This window comes from Cyanistes caeruleus, chromosome 8 (genome assembly GCF_971803275.1).
Source record: "Cyanistes caeruleus chromosome 8, bCyaCae1.hap1.1, whole genome shotgun sequence".
In the NCBI taxonomy this organism is placed as follows: Eukaryota; Metazoa; Chordata; class Aves; order Passeriformes; family Paridae; genus Cyanistes; species Cyanistes caeruleus.
This window is the reverse complement of record NC_141708.1, coordinates 34,114,560-34,138,606: the sequence shown is the minus strand read 5'-3', so window position 1 is coordinate 34,138,606 and position 24,047 is coordinate 34,114,560. Positions and strand designations below refer to the sequence as shown.

The window sequence follows — 24,047 nt, the reverse complement described above, 5'->3', positions numbered from 1 at the left end:
CCCTGAAAATTAAACCTTCTGATAATGTTTTCATAGTTTTAGTTATGTTCCCATGGAAGTTCTATACACAGAAGTTGTTTATCACATTCCTTCTAAGAAAGGTCTTTTGATGGACATTTCTCATGACCAGTGTGCTTGGGAAGGTGGTAACTTAATTATCCAATCCCTGGTCATTGTCAAGGATCTGTAAATACTGGAGTCAGAGAATGAAAATACCTTTTTTTCTGTTCTAATACTGAGAAGTGTTCCTGTGAATCATTTTGTATCCTCTAATGACAAAGGGGTGCTGTTCCCAGTGATGGTGATGTGTTTACGAGAGGTTTAAATGAGAGGTTTACCTTTTCAGGTCCTCTGGGAACTATAAAGGAAGATCTGGAAGAACAAAAAGCAGCTCCCTGCTCTCTTTTGCAGCTGAAGCTGGAGAGTTGGCACTTGGCAGTTCCTGACACAGTGTGACACTGGCCAGCCCCTCAGTGGAGCAGCACAATCCCAGCTCCTGGAGCCCTCCAGAGCACGCTGGCTGCTGTGGGAAGGGCTCACTCAGCCCCTATCTGCCGGGAAGGGAAGGCTCTGCTGGAAAGATGATGCTGGGGGGACTGGATTTGTTACAGTCACCACAAGTCAAGCTCATTTGTGAGCAAATCATTAAATGCTAAGGCCTCGTGTGAGCATGACAGCACTGCCGCAGTTCCAGGGCAGTGATTCACTGACTGCAGCACGTGGGAGTCTGGAATTATCTGCTGTATGAAGGATGTATGAAGGGTAAACTTCCCAAAACACCCTCGGCACTTTATGGTAACCATAGCCCCAAAGTCCTCAGGCCAGTGGGTTCTCACTAACCTTTGTCTTGGGGTTTTGTGGCACACTTTGGAAAAACTCATCTTTTGTCTTGAGTTTCAGTGGATCAGTCTGGGCCAAAGAAAAGGGGAGCATGATGGTACAAGTGGGATTCCCTGCTTTTTAATAGCAATAGGGTTTTCTGCTGGACTCTTACAAAGAAACAAAGGTTTGAATGTGCTGTCCTAGCCATCCCTCCAGCTTTGATTCATCTTGTCCACTGCCAAGAAATTCAGGCTTTGAAAGACAGTCAAGGTGTTGCCTACTCAGTGGGACTTCTTGGGAACTTACTGAACTGGCCACTATCAGTCCAGGAGGTATTTCTTTGTTTTACAAAAGCAGAAAGCATCTCTGGTGCATTTATTTCAACTTGAGAAAAAAATTATCAAATCCCTTGAAATGAATTTTGCATTAGGGCCAGGAGAAATGACACGGGGACTCAGGAAAAGCTCTTTTAACTTATGCTAAACATTTGCTGCTTTGCTGGATTTTACTCCAGTCTCATCTCTGCAGCCCTGAAGGCTGCAAGCCTGAAACTAAACTCCTAAAATTATAAAAGCATAAAATAAAGTGAAGGTTAATGGTCACTGGCTTCTTTCCCACAGGCTCTGCAAGCTTGGATATGTGGAACACTAACAGAATAGGAAGGCATAAGGCAGTTATAGATTGTTGTTCTTGCAGTTAGTGTTAGTACTGTCAAGCAAAACAACACCTCCTAAAAAATAACACACCTGCCCTGACAGTTTTCCTGGGAAAGCTGCTCTTGGAGACCCTGGGACAAGCTGGCTTTGTCCATTCCACACTCCTGAACAGAATGAAGGCAGCAGAAGGGACAGGTGTTGTGGTTCTTCCCTGACCTGTGTTGCTTTGGGGGCACACAAAGAGTGTAAAAGTGTTTGTTGGGGTTGTCAGGATGCCCTCAACAACCCTCAACCCTTTCAGGGGGGTTCTGCCTGTACCCTTCTGCAAGCTGCAAGAGGAGCTCTAATGAATTTGCCCATTGGAAAGATAAGTATATCTTTAGCCAACAGTTTCTTTTCAGGCACTTTGGGAGGAGGCTCCTTGGCCAGGAAAGCAGATGAGAGCTAAGGTGGAACCTTTTTCAGCACTGCTGGAATGATGCACAGGCCAGCCTAGTGAAGGTGTTTGACTAGAGCTCTTGAGTTAGGGGTATGAATCAGGGAATCATAGAATGGGCTGGGTTGGAAAGGCCTTGAAGATCATCTCCTTCCACTCCCTTCTACTGAACCAGGCTGCTCACAGCCCTACCCAACCTGGCCTTGAAACAGAGCATCATTTCAGAGCACTGCCAGAAATTATCTGGGCTCCAAAATGGGAAGGAACTGACTCAGACACAGTCAGGGCTGAAATGAACTGAAGGTGATTAAGTTTCAGGTGTCTGTCCACACGTTTTGCCATTACTGGCTAAATGAGCTTTGTAATTATCCCAGTGATTTTTATAATGCATAACAGAAATAGGGAGGGGCCTATTTTATAAAGTGATTTTGACTGAGGCATGTCTTTCTCGCAGACTGTTTTCCAAACAGTTTAATGGCAGTACATCTTCAGAGATGTGCAAACCCCCTCCTTCTCTCACTGACATTAGCATGCAGCAGCACTGCAGTGTGTCAGCAAATGCTCCAGAGCAGGTGGATTTCCACAGAATCCTGCTCCATCTCATCTCCTGGCACAGCTTTCCATCAGCTCCTGCACCTCACTGCTTAATCTTTCCCTTCAAAGCTGTTAATTCATTCAGTAAAATCGGACTCACAGACTTATGCTGGAAAGAACACGTGACAGTCTCTGTGTTTCCTTTGTACTGGGGATGCAGAGAAGTGGAAGAGGAAGCATTAAATTGTATGAAATGGGCATTAAATTGAAAGAAGGTGCAGGTAAGGGGCACAGGCTACAGATATTCAGAAAGAATTTCTAAAAAAACAAGAGAGTGTTTTATTTGAAACCTTTTAAAAAGGGGAAAACTCCTTGTTCCAGGGTGTAGATTGTAAATCTTTGATTAAATCCTGAAACAGCCCTATTAAATAGACACCAAGTGCTCTGTGGTACTGAGGAGAAGGGATCATGGCTTATCCAGCTGCAGTTCTAAGAGTCTGTTATAAGCATGCATTTTAATGAAGCCATCAGCCTGAGGAATGCTGGCTATACACTGCAGCACCCCTGCCTGCAAAAGCCTCCTGTCCATACACCCAGCACTTCTGTTTGCACAGGTCTTCTGAAGTGCATTTCCAAATATCCCTTTGGGAGAGATTAGTTAATAATTAAGCTAGTCTGGAATTAATTTTAGGCAAATCTGTTTCCTTTTTTGCAGTGGAAGGAAGTGTCTTGTCTGTCATATCCATACAGTGACTCAATAAAGCACTGATACCAAAAATTCAATTCTCTGTTAGCTGAGCAGCATCCTGTTACAGCATCTCATCTGAGATAGCTTTTGTTTCCTCATGCATAATAATTTCTGAACATTTTGTTAATTTTCAGTAAAAGTTGATGGGACAGGGTTCCTGCAGAGGGTACAAATACTCCACACTGCTTTATTTTCTTTTTCTGTTGTAGTGTTTGAGCATGAATCACTTCCCTGTACCTCATTTTATTTACTTGATCAACGAGTTTTCTCTACTGGGGGAAGCAATTTAAAACTATTGTGAAAATGTCTCTAACATTTCTTTGTTCCTGGAAGCTCACTTGCTGCTGGAGCTGAAGTTGTAAACAAGGCTTTACAGGGGCACAACTCGGTAGAAATTCAAGGGCATCTGGTACATTTAAGTGTAGCTCTTGGATTTTCTTCTCCTTTCTGTGAAATAGCTCATCAGGAGAGGAGAGGAGCTCTGACTGAAGGAAAGAAAGGGACCAGGCTGGGAGAGAGAAATCTAAGAAAGAAATCAAATAATGGCATTTTTCCTTTCAGTGAGAACTAAGCCTGATCTAGGGGTTTTCTGCAATTGGGAAGTTCCCTTAATAACCCTCCTTAAGGTTATAGGCAGAGACAGAAAATCCTGTCGTCTGTGAAAAGGATGAAAATTCATAAATCCTTATGTCACTAAATGGAAATTAAATTTGCACGTTTTGGATAACAGGGATATATTCCTTTAGCTCCCTTGTCCTCCCCATTCTTGCTGTAGTTCATCCTTAGCTCTGTAAATCTCTTTCCAGTTCTATTCTGAGCTAATTCTAATAGGGGATCTATCAAAATTCCACATAAAAACACAGAAGCCCGGGCGTGCTGTGCCATCAGCCATTAGTGTTCATACTGTTTGATGGATTAAAATGGTAGAAATTGAAGATGAAATAGCATTCTGGCAGTGTCCCCTACTCCAGGCCTTTTCCCCAGCTCTTCTGGGAGCCTCTGGGTGAGGGAGGAAGGACATCCACCTCCCTTGGAAATGCCTGTCAAGCCCCACTTCCGCACACGAGCACATTTACAGGCAAACAAGATTATTGTGGTATCTTTCTCTGTTGACACTGGGGTGTTGACATAAATGTGGGACACTTTCAGAGTATGCACTGGGTGGAAGTAATGAGTACTTGTAATAAATTCTCAGTACAGAGTCTGCAGGAGCATTTTCTTTTCATCATCTCATTAACGACTTACAGCCATTAACAGCCTAAAGTGCTGAGTAAGGATTTACATTTAATTTAAGTCTTCTGTTCTCAGCTGACAAAATGTATTTTACACACTTGATGGATGTAATTAGTGTGATGAGGCTTTAAAAGAAACTGGCTCTGTTAAATTTAGAATTTGCCATGTCGGTTTGTACACGAAGCCAAAGCATACATATCAGTAGTTCTGGAAAAATACATTTTATTCATATTACCAATATATGGATGTTTTTAATTTATGATACTGATAGAGTCCAAATCCAGCATGCTTTCAGATTTGACAGAGCACTCCATCCCATTAGGAGTTCAGGTTCTTTCATACATCAGAACTCACCATGATGTGCTATGGCTACAGAGCAGCTATCCTTGGGTAACAAGGAATCGTGCACAGCTGCCTAAATTCCCGTGCTTTACCCCACTCCAGCAACAGCAGAACTCCATGGAAACTGCTGGACCTGAGCTCCTGCAAGCTGAGGGCAGCTGCACTGCACTCACACTCCCTTTTCCCTGCCAGGTTTCTGCTCTCAGCTTCTCCCGTACTATTCTCTCCCATTTCCTGCACTCTCTGGAAAAGGGAAGCACTGGGTGCTGCTCCAGCTCCAGCAGGGATGCTACAGGGTGGTGACAGCTTGGGGTTAAGCTGGTCCTGAATGAAGGACCACTTCCTGTCTGGGAGCTGGAGCTACCAGACTTATGTAATAATCTTGCTGGGTTCTGCTGCATTTGGCATCAGTAGCGTGACCTGGGAACTGCTGCTGGAGAGAAATGAAAGCAGGGACAAGTAAACATCAGTCCCCAAAGCAGAGAGCTGTTTGTGCCAGGGAGGAGGGCTCAGAGATGGGTTCCCATCCCATCTGGAGGGATCCCCTGGTGGAAGGAGCACAGTAAGGGTGTCCCAGCCTGAGAGGGATGAATTTCCCCAGTGGGAATTACTGGGATGTGTGCTGGGGATGTGGCTGGGCAGCTCAGGGTGTTCAGGAGAGGCTGGATGCTCTGGAGCAGGGTAGGATGAAGCTGCACTGCTCTGAGGATATGACTCATATCACAGATGGCTGCAAGGCTAATGCTGGCATCTGAAAGTGTCAGATCACAGATAGTGCTAACTAAACTCTGGAATGCTTATTTGATGTTACTCTTCTTTGAAGAGGAAAAAATGATCTTCTCACATTTTAACTAAGTGTTTTTGTGTAAGATTACTATGAGTGGTGTTAGTGAGGAACGTGGGGAATAAAATTTTCTGACTAAAAAACAAACCAGACTTGAGAATCTGTAGTTGGTTTTTAAAGTGAATTGTAGCTGATTATTTTCTGAGGCGAGTTCAGTGTAACTGCATGCCAGGAATCAGTGTGAGTCCTTTTTGCAGTGAGACCCTTTCTCAACTCGCACTGTCCCTGCCCCATCTGCGCCTCACCGAGCTACAGCTGCTCCCTCTCCCAAAAGGGAATTTGCCAAAATCTCTGGGGAGGTCATTTCTTAGAGTGGCTTCATGGAGCTGGCCAGAGCACTTTGCAGCCCCTTGAGTCTTGTTCAAATGCCCAGTTCTGGGCAGAAATGGAGAGGAGATAATATTCTGTAACACAGGTTAAGTGCTTGGCTGGTGCAACAAATGGGAGAAATCTGGGTGTTTAAATTCCCATCTGCAGGTTTGCAATCCTTTGCTACAATCTGTTTTAAATTAAACAGGATAGTCTATAGGAGCCTGCAAAAAGAGTCACAGCACACTAATTAGGATGAAATCAGAAGTGTTTTTCTCTTTGACTCCAGTCTGCTTTTTGTAAACTGTGGTCCCTTTCTCTACTTGTATCACCTGCAGCTTTTGTACAACTCAGCCAAGGAGCTGCTTCTGCAATCCCAAAAATGCATTTTAACAAAGAAAAGCAGACAAGAGACGGTGTGCATGTTAGAATATACATGATGTATTTCTGGTTTTCAGTGGATTTCTATCCCTGATGTATTACTGTTGCTGATTATCTACACTGGAGTGTTCAGGCTGCACAGCTCCTTCACCTCCAGCTGGATACAATCCTAAAGGGAGCAGCTTTCACTGGAGAGCCTGGCCTGTACCTGGAGCTTTCTGCTCCTTCCCTGCCCTGCCTCAGCTCATCCATGGAGGGGATGAAAATCTCACAGTGTGGAGCCTGCTGGGGAGTTCTGCAGGAACTGGAAAATCCAAGTGGCCAAAGAATCTGAGCTGTGAGTTCTCCAGTGCTAACTGCTGTGGACACTAGGGAGAGAACTGGCACTCAAACATTCACTAAGTTGTTCCTGAAACTTTTTCTCTCTTTTGATTCTTCTCTTCACTCCTGGATTTCTCAGCTTCTCTGAGCTGAGCTCTTTGGGGATACCCCCTCACAGGGAGCTCCGTTTATCTCAGTTCTCTGGGCCTGAAGAAAACTCCAGAGCTCGTCAGGATCTTGTTTCTCCTGTTTATTAGGATGTTATCACAGAACTTGGCAGGTCTCTCCAGACTTTCTGCACAAGTTCAGTTCACCATAACCTGCCTCACTTTGGCTCTGAAGGCACAAAATGGCCCTGAACCAGGCGGCTGTTTCATCTTTACATCCATTTTTACCCAATTAACAATAGACAGGTGAATTGTTTCTATAAATTAACAAATGAGTTTTCTATATCTACTTACACAATTAAAACTGTCACTGACTTTCAACCAATCACTCTTTGTGCTTCTAAAAACTGCAGAATCCTGGAGAAGGAAGAAGGAGAGCTAAGAACTTACACCCTTTTCCCTCCATCTTTACTCCATCTATTAAACCCTCTAAAATCTCTATTTTTCACTTCAGTGACATCCTAAACATTCTACTACTTTCTACTTAATTTTTTATCAATCCTGGTTTACCCAGGGATATTTGGAAGCCTTTCTGTCAGTGACAGACAAGATTAATGTCTTTTTGGAGAATAGGACAGACAGAGAAATGTCTCTCCATTTCTGGATTACTAAGGGCACGTGTGAAAGCCAACAGCACAACCTAGGACTTGCCATGAAGCACAAAATAAATGCCAGGAGGATGTGTTCAGCTAGAATAATGTACATTTTACCTGCCAGAAGTATCTTACCATTCCTACAGCTGCTGGAAATTATCACCTAAGAAACAACCACAATAAGATGGAATATGTTTCGATTTTTTCCAATGACATTTCAGCCACACAGCTTTGGAAAGAATGTCTTACATTCTAGGAAAGCATTTTCTTCCTTTCTTTAGTAAGGTAGGAAAGAAAAGAGAAGGATTTTTGCTTGATGTCTAAAGATGCCCAGAACCTGACAGTAGCAACTTAAAAAAAAATATATATATATTAAAATGCTTCCAAGAGACGCAGAAATGCCACTACCACTGCAGTTGGGTTTGCTTTCTTTTGGCACTGAGGAATGAGGGTCCTGAGAGACTGACCTAGCTTGCTAGTGGGATTCTTAGCTTGGGGAGGAAAGGGATTTGCACACAGAACTCAGCAGCTCGTTTCCTCTCTGTGCTGTGGTGAAGCACTAAACCTTGTAATGCATTTCCTGCTTGGGTGGGTAATGAAGATATTTCATGTCCTTCCATGTATTAGTAGACTTTGGCTGTCCCAAAACACTGGGGAAAATTAGCAAGGTGAAAGTGTAATTGTGAAGTGACACATGGTCTCAGACAAGCAGAAATTCAGGCAGGAGTGTGAACTGTGGTGCACAGGCAGTGTGGGGGTGATGAACATGGGAAGGGAATGGATTTAGTGGTGAAGGTGACACGTGAGGGGGTTTGGAGGAGTTTTTTTCAAGGGTACACCTGCAGTCAAGAGTCTGTGGGAGACATTAACAAACAGCAAAAAAAGAATGAAATATTTAGGTTTTTTAAAGAAATTGGTTGATTTTAGTGATGAAGAATCTTAAACTTGTGATTTTTCACAGGAATATCTAATATTTCCTGCAATAACATCAGTAGGTCATTAGGCTCTTTAGGAAGAAGCTAATAAACAGGAATTAACTAGCCCTTTGTCCCTTCTCAGTATACAATGCTAATTCTTACATTAGAATGCCAGTGCTGTGGTCACTGTAGTATCACAGCATGAGCAGGACAAGACTTGCAGACAGATATGATTTCTGAGATGGATTGGTTGAATAAAAAGATACTGCCTACTCACAAATCTTTTTTCATTCTTGCTTTTATGGTGTTTGTGCTCATTCCAGATGAGATTTGCAGATTCTCTGGTAGGTAAAATGTCGGCCAGCAGCTCACAGCTAATTGTCCCAAAGGATAAAATTGGATAAAATCCTTTTTATTGTGTTGTGTTCTCCTCAGGTCACAGCTGTGGAGCTCAGTCACATTTTACTGCTGGTGTGCCCCACTGCGTTCTGGTGGTGCTGGCAGGGAAGGGTTGGGCTGCAGGAGACAATCACACCACAATCCCATTCTGCCCCACTCTCAAAAGCCTCCCTAGCAATGGATGTGACCTCCCAATGCACCTGGAGGCATCAGAAGTCACAATTACAGCTGTATTTCCTGCAGGGTGGATTGAAATGAGTTCCTGTGCTCCTTCTTAGGGGCACTGAAATCTGAGTCTTATCGACAGAGCTGTAATTCTGACTTCATTGTCTTCTCTCCTTCACTGTGCTTTAGGATCACAGCAGTAACATTGGCCCAGAGTTAGTGAGACCTGGAGCAGCTCCAGCAAAACGTTTTGCCCAAGCAAATCTGCTGCACATTTATGTCATGTTTGCCACTGTATGACTTCGCTGTTGCTTGGGAATTTGGTCTTGCATCGTTTTGTTCTCGTCTCTTTGGACATCGTGTGGTTTGGAGAGGAAGTTCTAACTTGGACTTGTTCCCAGGTGTTGAGTTGCCCTTCCTTTCATGTCTAATAATATCTGTCTCTCATTATGATAAAAATAAACTAAAAAGAAATACTTTCTTTAGTTTTCTGTTGTTAGGAAGTTGAATGAGTTGTTTGTGGCCTGAATTGATTTTCTAGTCTAGTAAAGGGGTGTTTTATAAATAATAAACTCTAAACCAGTGGCCACAAACCTGTTAGAGCTCCTGCCCTTGTACACTTTTGCTGGCAGTAGTGACTGACACACTGGCCAGAGCATTTCCTGGCAGATTTCATCTGCTCCTGTTTTCTCCCTGTCCTCACTGCATGTGGGTTATGGCTCCTGTGCACAGACCCACTTGAGAAATCACTGTGCTGCAAGAGTTTGATGCCTCTCCCGTGTGGTTCAGAAGGATGCCAAGGGAAAAGGCAAACACATCTCTGTGTGAATTGATTTATGCAGGAAATACCTGTGATTAAGCTCCCTACCCACTGGATGTCACTATTGTTCCACAGAAATTCATCCACAGACTATTTATCTAGCACTGAGGTCTGACAGCAAAGACCATTTGCTTGCAGCAAACTGAAAATTTCTAATTGTATTTGCAGGAATATTGTACATTTATGTTCATCTTGCAATTGGATTTTATATCAAGGTTCACCATTTGATAGCAATAAGAAAAGAGAGCATTGCCAAGCCTTCAGCTGTGATGACTCTGGAAGTGCAGATAGTGAGTCATGAAAAGCAGCCAGCAGAGAAGCTTGCAGTCATTATACTCAAGCCACTTGTTCTCATTATTATTCTCTTACTCTGCAGTTGCTGGAGGTGATCTCAACACAGTGAATGAACATTACCAGTCTCCTCAAATTTGCTTAGCACATTAGTTATTTCCTTTTCCCAGAGATGTGTGTTCTGTGTGCTTATTGCTCTGAAATAGCACTTGAATATTCCAGGAGCCGAGTGGCTGAGAGGCCAAGCGAGGAGGAGGAAGAGGAGGAGGTCTTGGTGCAGGGGACTGGATTGCACTGCTGGTGAGACCCAACAAATGACCTCACATCTCTCAGATCTCTTTGCCATCATCTCTGTGTCTCACAGAGAAAGTCAGACTGCCCTTAACGTTTTTGGGGTGCTACAATAAAATGGAGCAGTCTGGTGATTCCATCTGACATTTGTCTCGAGAATGCAGGTGGATGCAAACCCAGTGAAAATGACAGTGGGCATGGAAGAATCCTGCACGTGTGTGTAGCTTGAAAAGCCCTGGTGTTCAGTGGTAGCCCCAGAACACCACACACTTCCCAGGAAAAGGAATAGTAAATTACTAAAAATCCCAAAAACGTACAGAAAAACAAAAATAAAATTGCAAATATCCTCAAAACCTGTTGCTGCTCTCCTGAAATTTCAATATTTAGGTGGTGTCAGCTCCATTAAGGAGGAGCCAGGTCACTGGAGGCACTCGGTCACATCTCCTTCCTCAGGGTGGTGCCTGCAGTGCTTGTGAAGGCTCCCAGCTTTGTGGGAGGTGTCACAGCTGCTGCTGTGGCTCTTACTTTGACATCCTCTGAGCATTGCTTGGCATCACCCCAAGCTTTTAACAGTTTTGGGAGATACTGGCACCAAACCATCCAAAAAACCAAGACAAAGCTTGGGATCAAGATTTTAGTTCCAGGAGAGAAGCAAAGGAGGAATTTCTTTGCTGGAGCCTTTGAGGGTTTATTTGCAGTCAGGAGAAGGGCAGCCTTGCACAGGGACTCCAAGTTGCTCAGCTAAGACCAAAGTCATTCCCACAAGATGATTTAGTGGATTTAAATTAGAATTGGTGACTCTGGGGACCTTGCCACCCAAAACCAGTGACTCCTGGAGTGACGAGTGGCAAGGTTCAGTTTAGCTGGGTTCACGTGGGTTTTGCCCATGTGAAAACATGGAGTTCACAACGAGTTTTAAGGTGGTTGAAGAGGATTCCTAAGGCACAGGCACTAGACTGGGATCCCAAAGCTTGGCTCACAGGCCTTGGGCTGTGCAGTTACACACTGACCCCGTACTGCCAGTGTGGGGCAATACCTGCAGCTGGCCTCTCCAGGCAATGCAGGAATTAGCTGACAATGTGCATGAATGGAGATGCTGGAGTTTTACTCTATTTCTATCCTATTTTATCCATCCATGATAAATGGCAGACTGGCCTTATTTGCTTTTTCATGCCTATAATTGAGTATTTTTCAAAGGGAACTGGTGATGATTTTACAGGTATCACTTTCTGAAGGAGATTGTGGATTGGTTCCTTCTGAGCAGTTATGTTTAGAAAATGCCATTAAAGAAACACAAAAGAAAGCATATAAAGTCCAACCCAATTACAGACCACTCTCACAATCACAGTCCAGTAAGAAGTTTTAGAAGATGTATTGAATATTTTTGCATAACAAAAATTCTAAAGGAATGGTATGAAATTATTTTCTGATTGCAGTTAGAACTCCTAAAACTAAATATAAAATCTTAATTTTATATGTATTTATATTTGTACACACATGTGTGTTTGTCTATATGAACATCCACACATTTTGGGGCAAATCTCTGGTGTTTTGGCTGTGCCTAATGTTAGTCACACTGCAGAGATGAAAGCCTCTGAAGTACAGGGATGGTTCTGAACGTGAAGTTTATAGCAAACTCTAATCCTTCAGCACAGAGATCACCAAGATGTGCTGGTGGAAAAGGGAATCCTGTGGTAGCTGAGATAATTAAATGTATATTGACTTTTTAAAAGCAGCTTCCAAGGTCCAGCTCAGGCACAGCTCTGCTGCTCAAGTGTCTCAAGCACTTCACTGTTAATGGTGTGGGGGCCTTGTACCCAGGGAAATGGGAAATCTCTTGTAGGGCTCAGCTTCCACCCTCAGCTATTCCCTCACTGCATTCCTTGAAAATGACAATGGTTTCATTCCATGAAAAAAACAAAAAAAAACCCAGCCCAAACCCCTTCAGGTGTGTCTTTTCTAGCTTTGTTTTCATTGTATCAAGCATGTTTCAAGGTGATCAGCTGTGATTGGGTTTTTTCCAGCAACAATTCAGGAGAACCTTCTGCTAAGGTTTTGCTTTTTCTAATCTGCTGCAGTGAAACAGCCTCATAGAAATATTCCCTCCCAGGTGGGATTTACAAAGCCAAACCCAGTTGCAAAATAGAGATAATTAAATTACTGGCTTCTATATTCTATAAAGGTGCTGCTGTATTATTTCATCCCCTTCCTTCCTGATAATCCTGATAATCAAAATATGATTTATTTGAAAATATGGGGGGGATTATATTCTTCTGCAGCCACAAAATACATTATTTGGGGAGAAGGAAGGCAGGGAACAGCTGGGTTATAAATCTGTATTTTGCCCAGATCCACTGGGGTATGACAAGACATTAAAACTGAGTATCTGTGAATTCTGAAATGTCATTAGGGTTTTGGTAAGAGAGAAAAATGATTTGTCACTGATTTATGTAAAAGGAATTTTGGGTGTACTCCTCTCACACCAGTGAGTAACCGGTTTTCTCTGAAAGCTCTTTGCAGCTGTAGTATGTCTAAAATGCAGAGTGTTTGGCATTTTAAGTGATGAAGCTTTATTTAGTTATTGGAGGGACCCTGTGCAAAACATAACACAGAACCTCAGCAAGCCTAGCCCAGCAAATAAACAGAAATAGAGGAAAATGACGGATTTTAATGGTTTCCTCAGCTACATTAATGCCTTTGACAGGCTTGAAAAGAGAATTCCTAATGAGAGCTGAAACAAATGTGTGCAGGAAGTGGTCTTGCTTTTGCTGCTGCACATTTGAGTTCCTCTAATTGCATCAGTAAGGAATTTCTGCTCCTCATCTAATGAATGCCTTTTGACTATTTTCTGAAAGGCAACTGGATGTAGGGATAAACACTGGCACCTTTTGTATGAAGTCACACAAACAGGTTCCAATTGCTAGCTATCAGCCCTAGAAACACTGTGTTATAATGCACTACAGGAAAACCCCACTGTACCTTTTCATTTTTAATTTTTTATTAAGCCTAGGTTTCCCTCTGCTTTGCCTCTGGTGTGATACCTAAGGGTGCTTTATAGTCTTTCTTGTGCTGGGCAGCAATCAGGCATTTTTTTCAGAGCTGCTCCTGCACCATCTCTATCCTCAGACAACTCAGAATTCATATGATGCTAGAGTACCTGGGTCTTTACTTCATTCTGGGCTCAAAAAGTGAGTTTTAGAGCAAGGACTGGGGTTGGGGAGGCAGAGGGGGACGCCCTGACTTTGTTTTTATAATTTTTTTTTCACTGTTGTCATTTTTCTCCCTAAACAGAGGCACAGTTGGTGCAGGTGCAGTGGATTACTTAGGAAAGAAGTTTTCTATTTAAAAACAGGAGAGAGTTTAATGAAATCAGTAGAGGGTTTGTACAATAGGTATTGTATTAAACCAGAGCTCAGGCTTCACATTGATTGCGGTATTTAAATTTCAATGAGTTGATTATGTATGAGAGCAAAATGACCAGTATTATGAATGTACAAAAAAAGGGACGTGGAAGAGCTGTGCCAGAAAAGTGAGAGAAACGTTCCCTTTATAGTCCCTAGAGTTCAATAAAGCACCACTATTTCCCAGCTTTTAAAAGCTCTTTTATCACAATGGTTCATACCTCGCATTCCCTGGAGCCTGATTTGTTATACGTGCAGGGTCCCGTTCCATTCAGCAGCATCTCACTGGTTTCAGTGTTGGTAGGTTTGTAATCTACATAAAATTCCTGTGTGCTCGGAGTCATTTGCTTCAGCGACTGTCTTTTCTTTTTCCTGTGCCTCCTCATGAGAGAGCGCTGCTGCAGCTGCTTCATGCTGGCAGGGTAACGCTTCCACGACACATAGATCACCAGCAGGATCACCAGCACGGACAGGAACAGAGCCACGCTGCCCGCTATGATTTTATGGAACGAGATGTGCTCCGTGTCATGCTCGGGCTCTGAGCTCGACTCCGTGGCCCCCATGGTCGGGGGCAGAGGGGGTTTGCTGTCGTGTTTAGGCCTGGTGAGTTTTGGTTTAAACGTTGGCTTTGGGAGAGCTCGTGCTAGCTCAAACCTTTCCGTGGTGCTCTTGCCACAGATGCTGTAGTTTTTCACCGCATCGATAACGTTCACCCCTTGCAGCTCTTTGGGGCTGGCACAGATAATTGTATTTTCCCTCAGCCCTTTGAAACTTTTAAGCCAGTTTACCAGAGAGCAAATGTTTCTGCTGCATTCCCATATATTCCCGGCAAGGCTGATGTCATTGAGAGATATCCAAGAATCCAAAATTTCTTGACCAATAAATGTGAGCTTGTTTGAATCCAGGTTGAGGCGCTGTAAATTGGGCACACACTGAAAAACGCTGGGTCCGCTGAAAGCTTCTATTTCATTGCCAGATAAATCAAGTCTTTGTAACGAGCTCCAGGTCCAGGACATAGTTTGTCCTATCACACTGATTTTATTCCACTGTAAATAAAGGTTCTGAAGGCTGACCAGCCTTGGAAAAAGTGCCAGGTTGAGCTTAGAAAATTGATTGTGCTCCAGATGAAGCTCTTTCAGTCTGATCATACCTGCAAAGACATTCCTCGCTAAACTTCGGATGCGATTATAACCCAGGTCCAGCAGTTCAAGGTTCCTGCAATCTTGAAATATTCGAACAGGGATGGTTCTTAGGGAATTGGAGCGCAAATGTAAACTCAGCAGCTTCCTTAAGCCCCTGAACTGCTCAGATCCCAGAGACTGCAGCTGATTGTATGACAGATCCAAATTCCGGAGGTTTGTCACAGGTCTGAAGGTATTATTAAGAAAATAGGAGATTCTGTTGGAACTCAAGATCAACTCTTTTAGTCTGCGTATTCCACTGAAAGCATTTTCGTCAATATTGCTGATGTGGTTATGGTCTAAATAGAGCCAGGTGAGTTGATTAAGACCTTTAAATTGATTGTATTTTAGTTTTTGGAGGCTGTTATATCGAAGGGACAAACCTAAACAACCAGCAGATATACTTGAGGGAATCTCCTGCAATTTCTGAGATTCACAATATACCATTTTGCCTTCACACCTACAGCCCTTAGGGCATCCTCGTTCAGCAGAAGCAAGCATTGTCAGTAATACAGTAGGGGCTATTACCAGAGCTACAGCTGATCCGCTCAGTAGCCTAATTACATTGAAACCTGGAAATAAAAACAACTTAGAAAAGTTATCCCCCCACACATCAGTCATTTCTTTCAAACATGCTAAAATCTTCTACTTAACAATCATTTACAAAGCCCTAGCTCGACTTGACTGCTTTTCACAGTGGCTTTTTTTTTTTTTCTTCTGTTTCTCTTTTTTACTCAGCTTTTTTTATTTTATTCTTTTTTTTTGTCTTTTAAGAATACCTTGCTACAAGTACTGAAAAACAGTCGGGTAAAAGGTGCAATCCCTAAGCCATTTAAGCATAATAAGAAATCACATCAAGGTAAGTCTATGGAGTAATTAAAGCACAGGCTATGCAGTAACTATGAACTATAAATTAAAAAGATAACGTGAAAAACATACCCATCCTTTGTGCTGTTCAAAGGTCGTCCTTAGGTCTTTTGTTTTTTGCTTAGTGTGCCACAAGCATGGCAGCCCCTGTCAGCTGCACCGTAGTGAGTCAGGGCTCGCTGACACCCAGGAAGAAAAATTGGACCCCTTGGGAGACGGACCGATTTTGGAACATTATTCTTTGCCAGCCGTGCAGAACACTCCAAGGATAAATCAATCCCAACACAGCCTTCGCAGCAAAAACGTCAAAAATCTTCCTAGGTAATGGGATCTTCACGGATATTACGGTTTGGCATGTTTCTAGTTAGGAAGGCGGCATTTCTACTGCTGTTTTCCGGGCTCGCATGCTGGCAGCCCCGGGCTCGCTGCCGGCCGGGCGCGGCAGGTGCGGGGAGCCCGGCCCGGGACGCGGCTCCGGCGCTGCCGCGCTCGCATGCCGAGAGCTCCGGCCGACTGGGGCGGGCCGACAGCGGGCTCAGCCTTATGTAAAGCTGCCCCCAGCGGCAGCGGCACCGCGGGCATGTGCAGTGCCTGCCTCGCCTTGCAAATGAGCCAGAGAGCTCTCCGGGGAGAGAGAGCCGGCCGCGCGGTGGGGCAGCTCCGTGTGCGCTCCCGTGTGCGCTGCCCCGTGTAAAGCTGCCCCCTGTGCTCTGCCCGGTGTGTCCTGCCTCGTGTGCCCTGTCCCGTCTGCCCTGCTCCGTGTGCCCTGTCCCCTGTGCCCTGCCCGGTGTGTCCTGCCCCCTGTGCCCTGCCCCGTGTGTCCTGTCCCCTGTGCCCTGCCCCTTGTGCGCTGTCCCGTGTGTCCTGCCCCGTGTGCCCTGTCCCCTGTGCCCTGCCCGGTGTGTCCTGCCCCCTGTGCGCTCCCCCCTATGCGCTCCCCCCTGTGCCCTGTCCCCTGTGCCCTTTCCCCTGTGCGCTCCCCCACACCCCTGAGCTGAAGAGTTTGAGACTTGGGTCTCAAAGGCTGATGTGGCATTTGTAGGACATGGATGGAAATTTTGGGTCGGGAGGATTTTTTTTTCTTGCTGTCTCACGTAACCTTTTTCAGTCCCGCGCTATTTTTCGGTGAAGTATCAGCCCTCTCGGTGTGTCTTTTATCGAGTGCTTTAGTGTGGACACTGTTTTTCACAACGTGAAAAATGTTTTTGGGGCTGACATTTTGCCTTTTTGCTTTCTTCTCTGTTAAAAGGCTCAGTGCCAGGAGGTTAGAAGAGAGTACTGTGCTCATTTATTTCCCAACTTGCTGTCACTTTGTTCCACAACACTAACACCCCAAACACAGGCTTCCAGAAGCTTTACAACAGAGACTAAACAGCCTGGTGTTGTACCTTAATGAGGTGAATTGTTTTCATTGTCGCTCAGGAAGTGGACAGGATTTTATGTGAATAAATAATGTTGAGCTTTTCCTCTGTGTGATGCTCTACAGTCCTCAAATATCATCAAAAGAGCCACTTTGGCTTTCCTTACTTTTCCCTTCTTCCCTGGGTGCTGGAGGGAAAGAGCACATCCTCTCATCTGGGCAGAGCAAGGGTAAGATGGTGTTATAATGGCAAATAATGGTTACAGATAATGGCAAATACACCAGGCTGGCAGTCTGCCTCCAGCAAGCAGGATGTGATCACAGATGATGGTGGGCAAGTGGAAAATCCTGGCTCTTTGTCGTGCACAAACGGGCAGGAGGCTGAGGAGAAGTGTTGTGCTCCTTAGGAGTGCAGAGTGCAGTCCTCAAATGCGACCAGTGCTGAGAACTGCTCTGCCTTTCTGGGGGAGAATCCTTACCCTTGGAATAATGTGCTCTGGCTTTTCTCTAATTTTTCACCGCTGTGAGAATAGAAAAACTTAAAGCAAAAGGTAAAATTTCCCAGGCATTCAGGTTAGTCCTTAGGCTGTGAATGACCTCAGGTTTGCAGTAATCCCACTGGTATTAATGCACCAAACCAGAGTCCCCAAATGAGGAGAGTCATTTCTGCCTTTCTTTCATGTCACGATTACATTTTTGTGTCACAGCACATTGTGTGAGAATTCTTCTCTTTGGGACCGGCTGCTGGGGAGGGAAGGGGTTATCTGCTCCATCGGTCCCTGTCAGCATCACCATCTCCCATTGTCTGCTGCAGCTTTTTGGGGTGCTGCAGTGTGGTCCTGGGGTCAGGGAGCTGCAGAGCTGCTCTGCTGCCAGCAGCATCGTATGCCAGTCTGCTGTCCTGGCGCAGGCTTTCCATCCCTGCCTCGGGCTGTCTCTGCTCCTGATGGAGCAGCAAGAGCACACTTCACACCTTTGGGAAGTCAGTTTGGCTTTTGGAACTGCTGCTCTTCTCTTGACAGTACATGCCTTTGAGAGGTAAATTCTTCATTGAAGTGACTCTTTTATTCACTTCTTTTAAATGGCCTGAAATTAGGTCTGGCTCTTCACCTGGTTCAAACACAGCACCTAAAACTTCCAGTAACATCCAGATCTCTTCTCCTGAAGAACTGGTGCAACTCAGCATACAGCTGGCACTCTGCCTTCTTCCCAAACTTTACCTTACTCTGGCTTTTCCTTTTTTTTTGTTTCTCTCACTCCTCCACCTTGGTTATGGAGTTAAAGAGTAGTTCTTGGCCACCATGAGTCAGCAGATCTTCAGCTGCTTTCCCAGGGTTTAAATAATTGCCAAAATACTGGACTAATAAGAAGGAACAGCCACTCTTTACCAAGAGTTATTTTCATTTTTCTGAAAGGGGTGAGACATCAAGACATGAACAGAGAGAGCATCAAATCTATGTTAATGGATTGCCAAATTGAATTTTCTTTACTGAGATCCTTTTTGAATTACACAAGCAGGAAAAGTGCCAGAGTCTGATAAAGAGTTTTTCAAAATTACTTTTCCGTATCTTCATACAGCACAATAAGTTCTTCTCCAGTTGTGGAAATAAAGCTCCCAGTATGAAACAAATCCCAGTACGAAACATTCCTTATAAAATTTCAGACTGATCTGGCCATGTAAACTGTGACAAACAGAGAATTAAGTTAAAGCTGTGCTTTACATGAGAAGATACCTTTGCCTTGTATCAGCTACACCTTGCCTGTCAGTGCACCCCCAGTTTGTCATAGTTTATATGGCCAGATTCTATTTGTGTAGTCTTGAACACAAAGTTCGAGTTTGTGTTTTGGGGTTTCAACCTTCAACACAATCTGAGATATCACAGAACCTGAGTTGCTTGTAAGTTTTGAGTTTTACAACTCCATAATCACTCTAATTTTTTTCCTGGCCTTTTCTTGAGGGGAAGATGGCATAGATCAGGAAATACAGTGGCAAATGTGTTACTACATATGCCTTAACATCCATCCGGATGAAAAGAGATGTGTTGGACAGAGCCTGTGATGAACACATAGTTTTCTTTGTCTACACCACAGAGAAATTCAAATTTCATGTTTGGAAATGATGCACTATGCCAAGGTAGTGATAGTCCAGATTTTTCTCTTGGTGTTAAACTTTCAGTGGGTTTTCCATCTGGATATTGTTCTGGATTGATTTCACTGCTATCTGATTTTGCACTAATTTACTTTAATTTCATTTCATGTTTGGTTTTGGGTTTTCTTAACGTGGTTAGGTTACAGCATGTTTCCTTTTTCCATTCATTCTAGCTGAATTCTCTGTACCTAGATGCAACTTCCCTGTGGAAAGCTTAGTATGAACTGCAGCCAAAATAATAAATGGTGAAACAAGAGGTGGCATTCACTGTGAAAACCTCTTCCTCTACAAAGCTGGCTTGGAATTGAAACTTTTCACATAGGAAAGGGGAATCAGCAAATTGTGCATTTTTTAGGACTGTGAGAAGGCAGCTGTAATTGCCAGGTACACCTGTTTGCTATGTACACTTGGAAAGGGGGGTGACAGAACTACCAGTGTCAGTAGGACGGGGGTGAGGGGGCAGGGAAGGGATGCAAACTTCCCAGAGTGTAAGAAACCAGCTGCTAGAGGGAGCCATGCAAATCCATCAAAAGCCTTCCCCTGTTCTGTCACATGGTTCACTTTAGCCTTCCTCAGGACATTCTGTGCTTACTCTTTAAAATCCATTTAATGATGATGTTACAGAGAAGAAAAAGGAAAAAGAATTAAAAGGTTTCTGTTCCTCCCATGAGAGGTACATTCAGGAATGCAGTCTGAGCTTTTCTACAGGGCATTCGTAGTGCACAAAGTTTGGAATTCAGACTAGACCAGAACACGGCATTTCTCTGCTCACAGACAGAGCTCTGGGGCTGGGGAGTGCATTTATGTATGGATCACACATCCCTTTGGGGACCTGCAGTTAGCAAGTGCCGCGCTGTGTTCTCTTTGGCTTTATGAAGTGACACCGGGTGTCGTTCCCTTGACTTTATTCCCCCATAAAGAAGCCAGGAGTCAGCTGGGTGAGCAGTAGTAGCTTGCTCTGAATGGTACTGTAGTGTGCTATCACTGTATTGTTAAGAGAGATAAGTCTAATAAAATGTGTCTGCAATTTTTGAGCCGGTGATTAAATGAACCTGCTGTTCCATGAGGATCAGATTAGAGCTGGGGGTGTATAACTCCCAGTGTAAATATCAGAGCGTGGGATGGCAGAGGGAAGCTCAGGATGCAGCGTTTGCTGAAGGCAGACAGAAGGAGAGGGAAAGCCAGGTCCAGAGAACATGCAGGCAAGGGAAATCGAGGCAAATTCAGAAAATGTTCTGAAGCAATAGGGAAAGAGGATTGAGACTAGAGAGGATCTTATTCCAGGAGTTCATCTGTACTGCCCTAAAGGACCGTGGTGGTCAGTTGTAGCTGAGGGAGGTGGATAAATTAAAATACTCTCTTGCTCTTCTGCTATGAACTGTTCTTTTGCAAGGCTCCCACAGGCTCTGTGAGGGTGGAAGGATCCCATGTGAGACGCACCAAGAAGTGAGTCCGTGTGCCCTGTGCTGTGGGATGGCTCACAGAGGACACCAGCACACACGTGCCACTGTCACAGCCTGTTGGTGAGGAGGCTTTTCCAGCTGGGCTCTCCTGGTGAAGTCTCAGCACTGTGGACAGGTCCCAGGGGCCTCTACACCGCCCAGGGAGAGGTGAGGCTGTGCACAAACCGTGGCTCACAGCAGCCACTGCCTGCATCCTTCGGGATGGATCCTAATGGGGCATTGGACAAATAACTGCTCCCCAACTGGCTTTTTGAAGCTGCTGAAGGGAGAAAGGAATGAGGGACTTGTCTTTACAAACAAACTCTAGGTCTGCTGATAAATTAAATTGGATACTGAGAGAGGATACAAACAATGGGAAGAACCATAAATTCCATAGGAATAACTGATGAACTCAAGAAAAAGTGGGGGGTTATACATTAGAAAGGGATCCTAGGTATATTCCCTAGATGTTTTGGGAAGTCTGTACCTCTCACTGTCCCCGAGAGAGGGATGTGTGGCTGGGAAATAGGGATACAAAGGAGGCTCTGTGCTCCTAAACTTTGAGAGACCCCAGGGGAAATGCCCCATGGCCTCTCCCTTTATTCAAATAAAGTTACCCTGTCTCCTTTTTGGACATAAACCTCTGGTGTTTGTGGGTTAATTTTCTGACAAGGGCGTGCAGCCTGTGCTTCATTCTCGTCCTCCAGAGACACACCATGAGATGCAAAGCTATCATTTTACCTTCCCTCTGAAATTGATATGACCATTTCTATTTCAGTGAATTTAGTGTTGATCTATTCAGTCTTATCCTCCAGCATCTTCCCAAAAAGTTAATATGAGTAAGAAGCAACAGAAGGTGCTGGAGGATGAAAGATCATCACAGAAGTAAAAATTAGTTACTGTTCCACGCAGTGCTTCAGCCTGCAGAGCATGAATGATCCACACCATAAGTGCCCTGGAGGTGTGATGGGGTGACAGGCAGGGATGTGTTGGTGGCCTCTGCCTGTGACTGTGCCTGCAGTCTCTGTGAAAGGAGCCAGAGATGTTAGGTTAGAATTAAACCAGGCTTGTCATAAATGCTTCCCACTGTTCCATGGGCCAGGATGCCATTGTGGGAAGAGTGCCTGCTGTCTTGGTTGTCCACACAGGGTTTGTGTGGCCTCAGGTATCGCCATGAGGTGTGCTGGTCTGAGGAGAACCATTTGTCTCTGTCTTGGTTTAAAAGACAAATACCTGCCAAGGAAGGTGGAAGCCTCGCTGGAATGGAAAGATGACCGCTCGCTTTGAAAACCACGGTGCTTCCTGGCAAAGTATGGGAAAAAGGAATAACAGCTCTTTACTAGAAAATATATATACACATATATGTAACAAGACAGAGCAGCAACAACAACAAAAGCTATTTTAAAAGATAATAAACCTCCTTTTCCCGGCCGCTCAGCGCTTTCCCCTCAGCCCGGCCGCCAGGGGGCGCTGTTGGCGGCGGGGCCTCCCTCACGGCCTCGGGGGACCCGCGCCCGGCCCCGCGCCTGCCGAGCGATGGCGGCCCCGGCAGCGGACAGGGGGCTCCCGCTTCGCCTTCCCCATCGTGTGTGCCGTGCGGTACTCCTGTGTATCACGATACATCGTGTGTATCCTGGCCATACTCCGCCGGGATTCCAGTCAGCAGCCGCGAGGTGCTCTCTGCGGAGACACGGGGGTGTGAGGGGCGCCGAAAGGGCCCGGCTGTCCCGGGCAGCAAGGGGAGCTCCGCAGCAGCACCGAGCCCCTCGGCAGCACGGCTCCAGCGGCAGAAACAGCCCGAGCTGCCCCGCTCGGCCAGCCTGAGCTAGCCCCACTCAGCTAAGCGAGTGCGCAACCCCGCCTTTCCAGGATTGCAGTGAGTCCTAGAAGCATTGGCCAGTTCTTTTTTATCGGAATTGCCGACTATTCACCCCCCGGGCGGCAACCTCCTCTCCCCACAGCGTCTTTATTTCAGGTAACAAACGGGAGAAGATGAAAAACCCGAAGCCACAGCAGCCTCCCGAGGTATCTGACTTGAGCCTGGCTAGGACAGTTCTGCATATATATGTGAGGGACGGCAAAGGGAATGAACTTCCCGAGCAGCCAGATTTACGGACACAGCTCACAGAACTGTCCATGGAGGAGTCCACAGGGGCTGGCACATCGGTGTGGAGGCACTGCATAACTGAATCCAAGCAGAGCTGCAGCCTGGGCCCAGGGAAAAGCAATAATGCTGACAGTGTCCAGATGTGGGCACAGGGAAAGGAGTGAGCCCTGAGCATGTCGTGGTGGTGAGAAGAGGAACAGTAACGCTTGACCAAAGACAGGGCAGTGCCAGCCGTGTCACCATTTGCACAGGTTTGTTGTTCGCCAAACTTTAGACCTTTTCAGTGTTCCATGTGAATGTGTAGTTAAAACCCTCAGGGCTGGCCTTGCCTCCTCAGCCGTTCCCTCTGCTCTCGTGCTTTTGCCTGTAGCTGCTCCTTTATACTCCTGCCCTTTCCGTACATCTCTGAGGGATTAATATTTGTCATTTGCACAGCATGGAGCTGTGCACATAGATGATGCATGTTCACACATTTCTTAGGAGTTTCAGACCTGTGCCCTGCCATGCATTTAACTCTGTGGGGCTCCAGATGAAGCTGCCTTGATATCTTGCTATGTGCTGAAGCTGTAGAATTAATTATTCTGTCAGGTCAGCCCTGGAACATCTCTTGGTTGCAGTGGCTTCTTGGCTGCTGTAGGAAAGCAGCTGAGAAAAACTTTCATTATAGGAAACCCATGACATCCACATCGTATCAGAAACCACTATAACTTGTTTTCTAAACCGGAGCTTTTATGCTAATTTTGTGGGGTCTTAGTCTCTCATATTTCACTTATGAGAGAAGAATAGTGGCATGTGATTGTTCTGTAAGGTTATCCTTATAATCTTAAGGATAACTTATAATAAGCATAATAGATGATTTGCATGACTTTTTGTCCAGCATCAGTTATATCCAAACATATACCCTTTCATCAGCTGAGCTGTCTGTTCCTTTTTTGGAGTTCCAGCACAGGTTATTCTGTATCTACTGTAATTTTTATTGCTTGTTATGGGAGTAATTTTTTTGGATGCCTTTTTTTTGAGCTGGAGTGGCCAAGTAGCAGAATTCCATGTGATGACAGTGTAGTCGTCAAATACAGAAACACAGACTTGTATTTAAAGTGCAGAATTATCTTATATCCATGGTTAGCAAGTTTGCCAATGTCTGTTCACTTACAGAGCCTTTCTAATGTTACAAGAGTACCATTTTGAAAATTACTTCAGTATTCACTGAATATTACCTTTACTTTTCCATACAAAAATTGCAACTGATGCGTTTTTAGTGTCTTGAAACA

The 24,047-nt window shown here is 44.8% G+C and overlaps 2 protein-coding genes across 12 annotated transcripts in view; one reads left to right on the top strand and one right to left on the bottom strand.

The window, feature by feature from the left end:
- The window catches only part of LRRTM3 (leucine rich repeat transmembrane neuronal 3), a 75,089-nt gene extending 58,808 nt beyond the window's left edge, over nt 1–16,281 (bottom strand). Inside the window, exons 1-2 of one of the 7 annotated variants that reach the window (XM_023930195.2) lie at nt 15,791–16,281; nt 13,892–15,423 (exon numbers count right to left, since the gene is read on the bottom strand). In XM_023930195.2, coding sequence (XP_023785963.1) covers nt 13,892–15,423; nt 15,791–15,794 — 1,536 coding nt within the window. In that variant the 5' untranslated portion in view covers nt 15,795–16,281. Of the gene's footprint in view, nt 1–13,603; nt 15,524–15,790 lie in introns of those variants that run through there. The other 6 variants (XM_086900650.1, XM_086900652.1, XM_086900648.1 and 3 more) reach the window with 6 other exon arrangements.
- CTNNA3 (catenin alpha 3) overlaps nt 1–24,047 on the top strand; it is a 399,590-nt gene that overhangs the window by 165,379 nt on the left and 210,164 nt on the right. The window contains exon 1 of one of the 5 annotated variants that reach the window (XM_086900644.1): nt 22,131–23,027. The exons of the other annotated variants lie outside the window; for them this stretch is intronic. The gene's annotated coding sequence lies outside the window, so the exon portion shown is untranslated. Of the gene's footprint in view, nt 1–22,130; nt 23,028–24,047 lie in introns of those variants that run through there. 5 annotated transcript variants of the gene reach the window in all.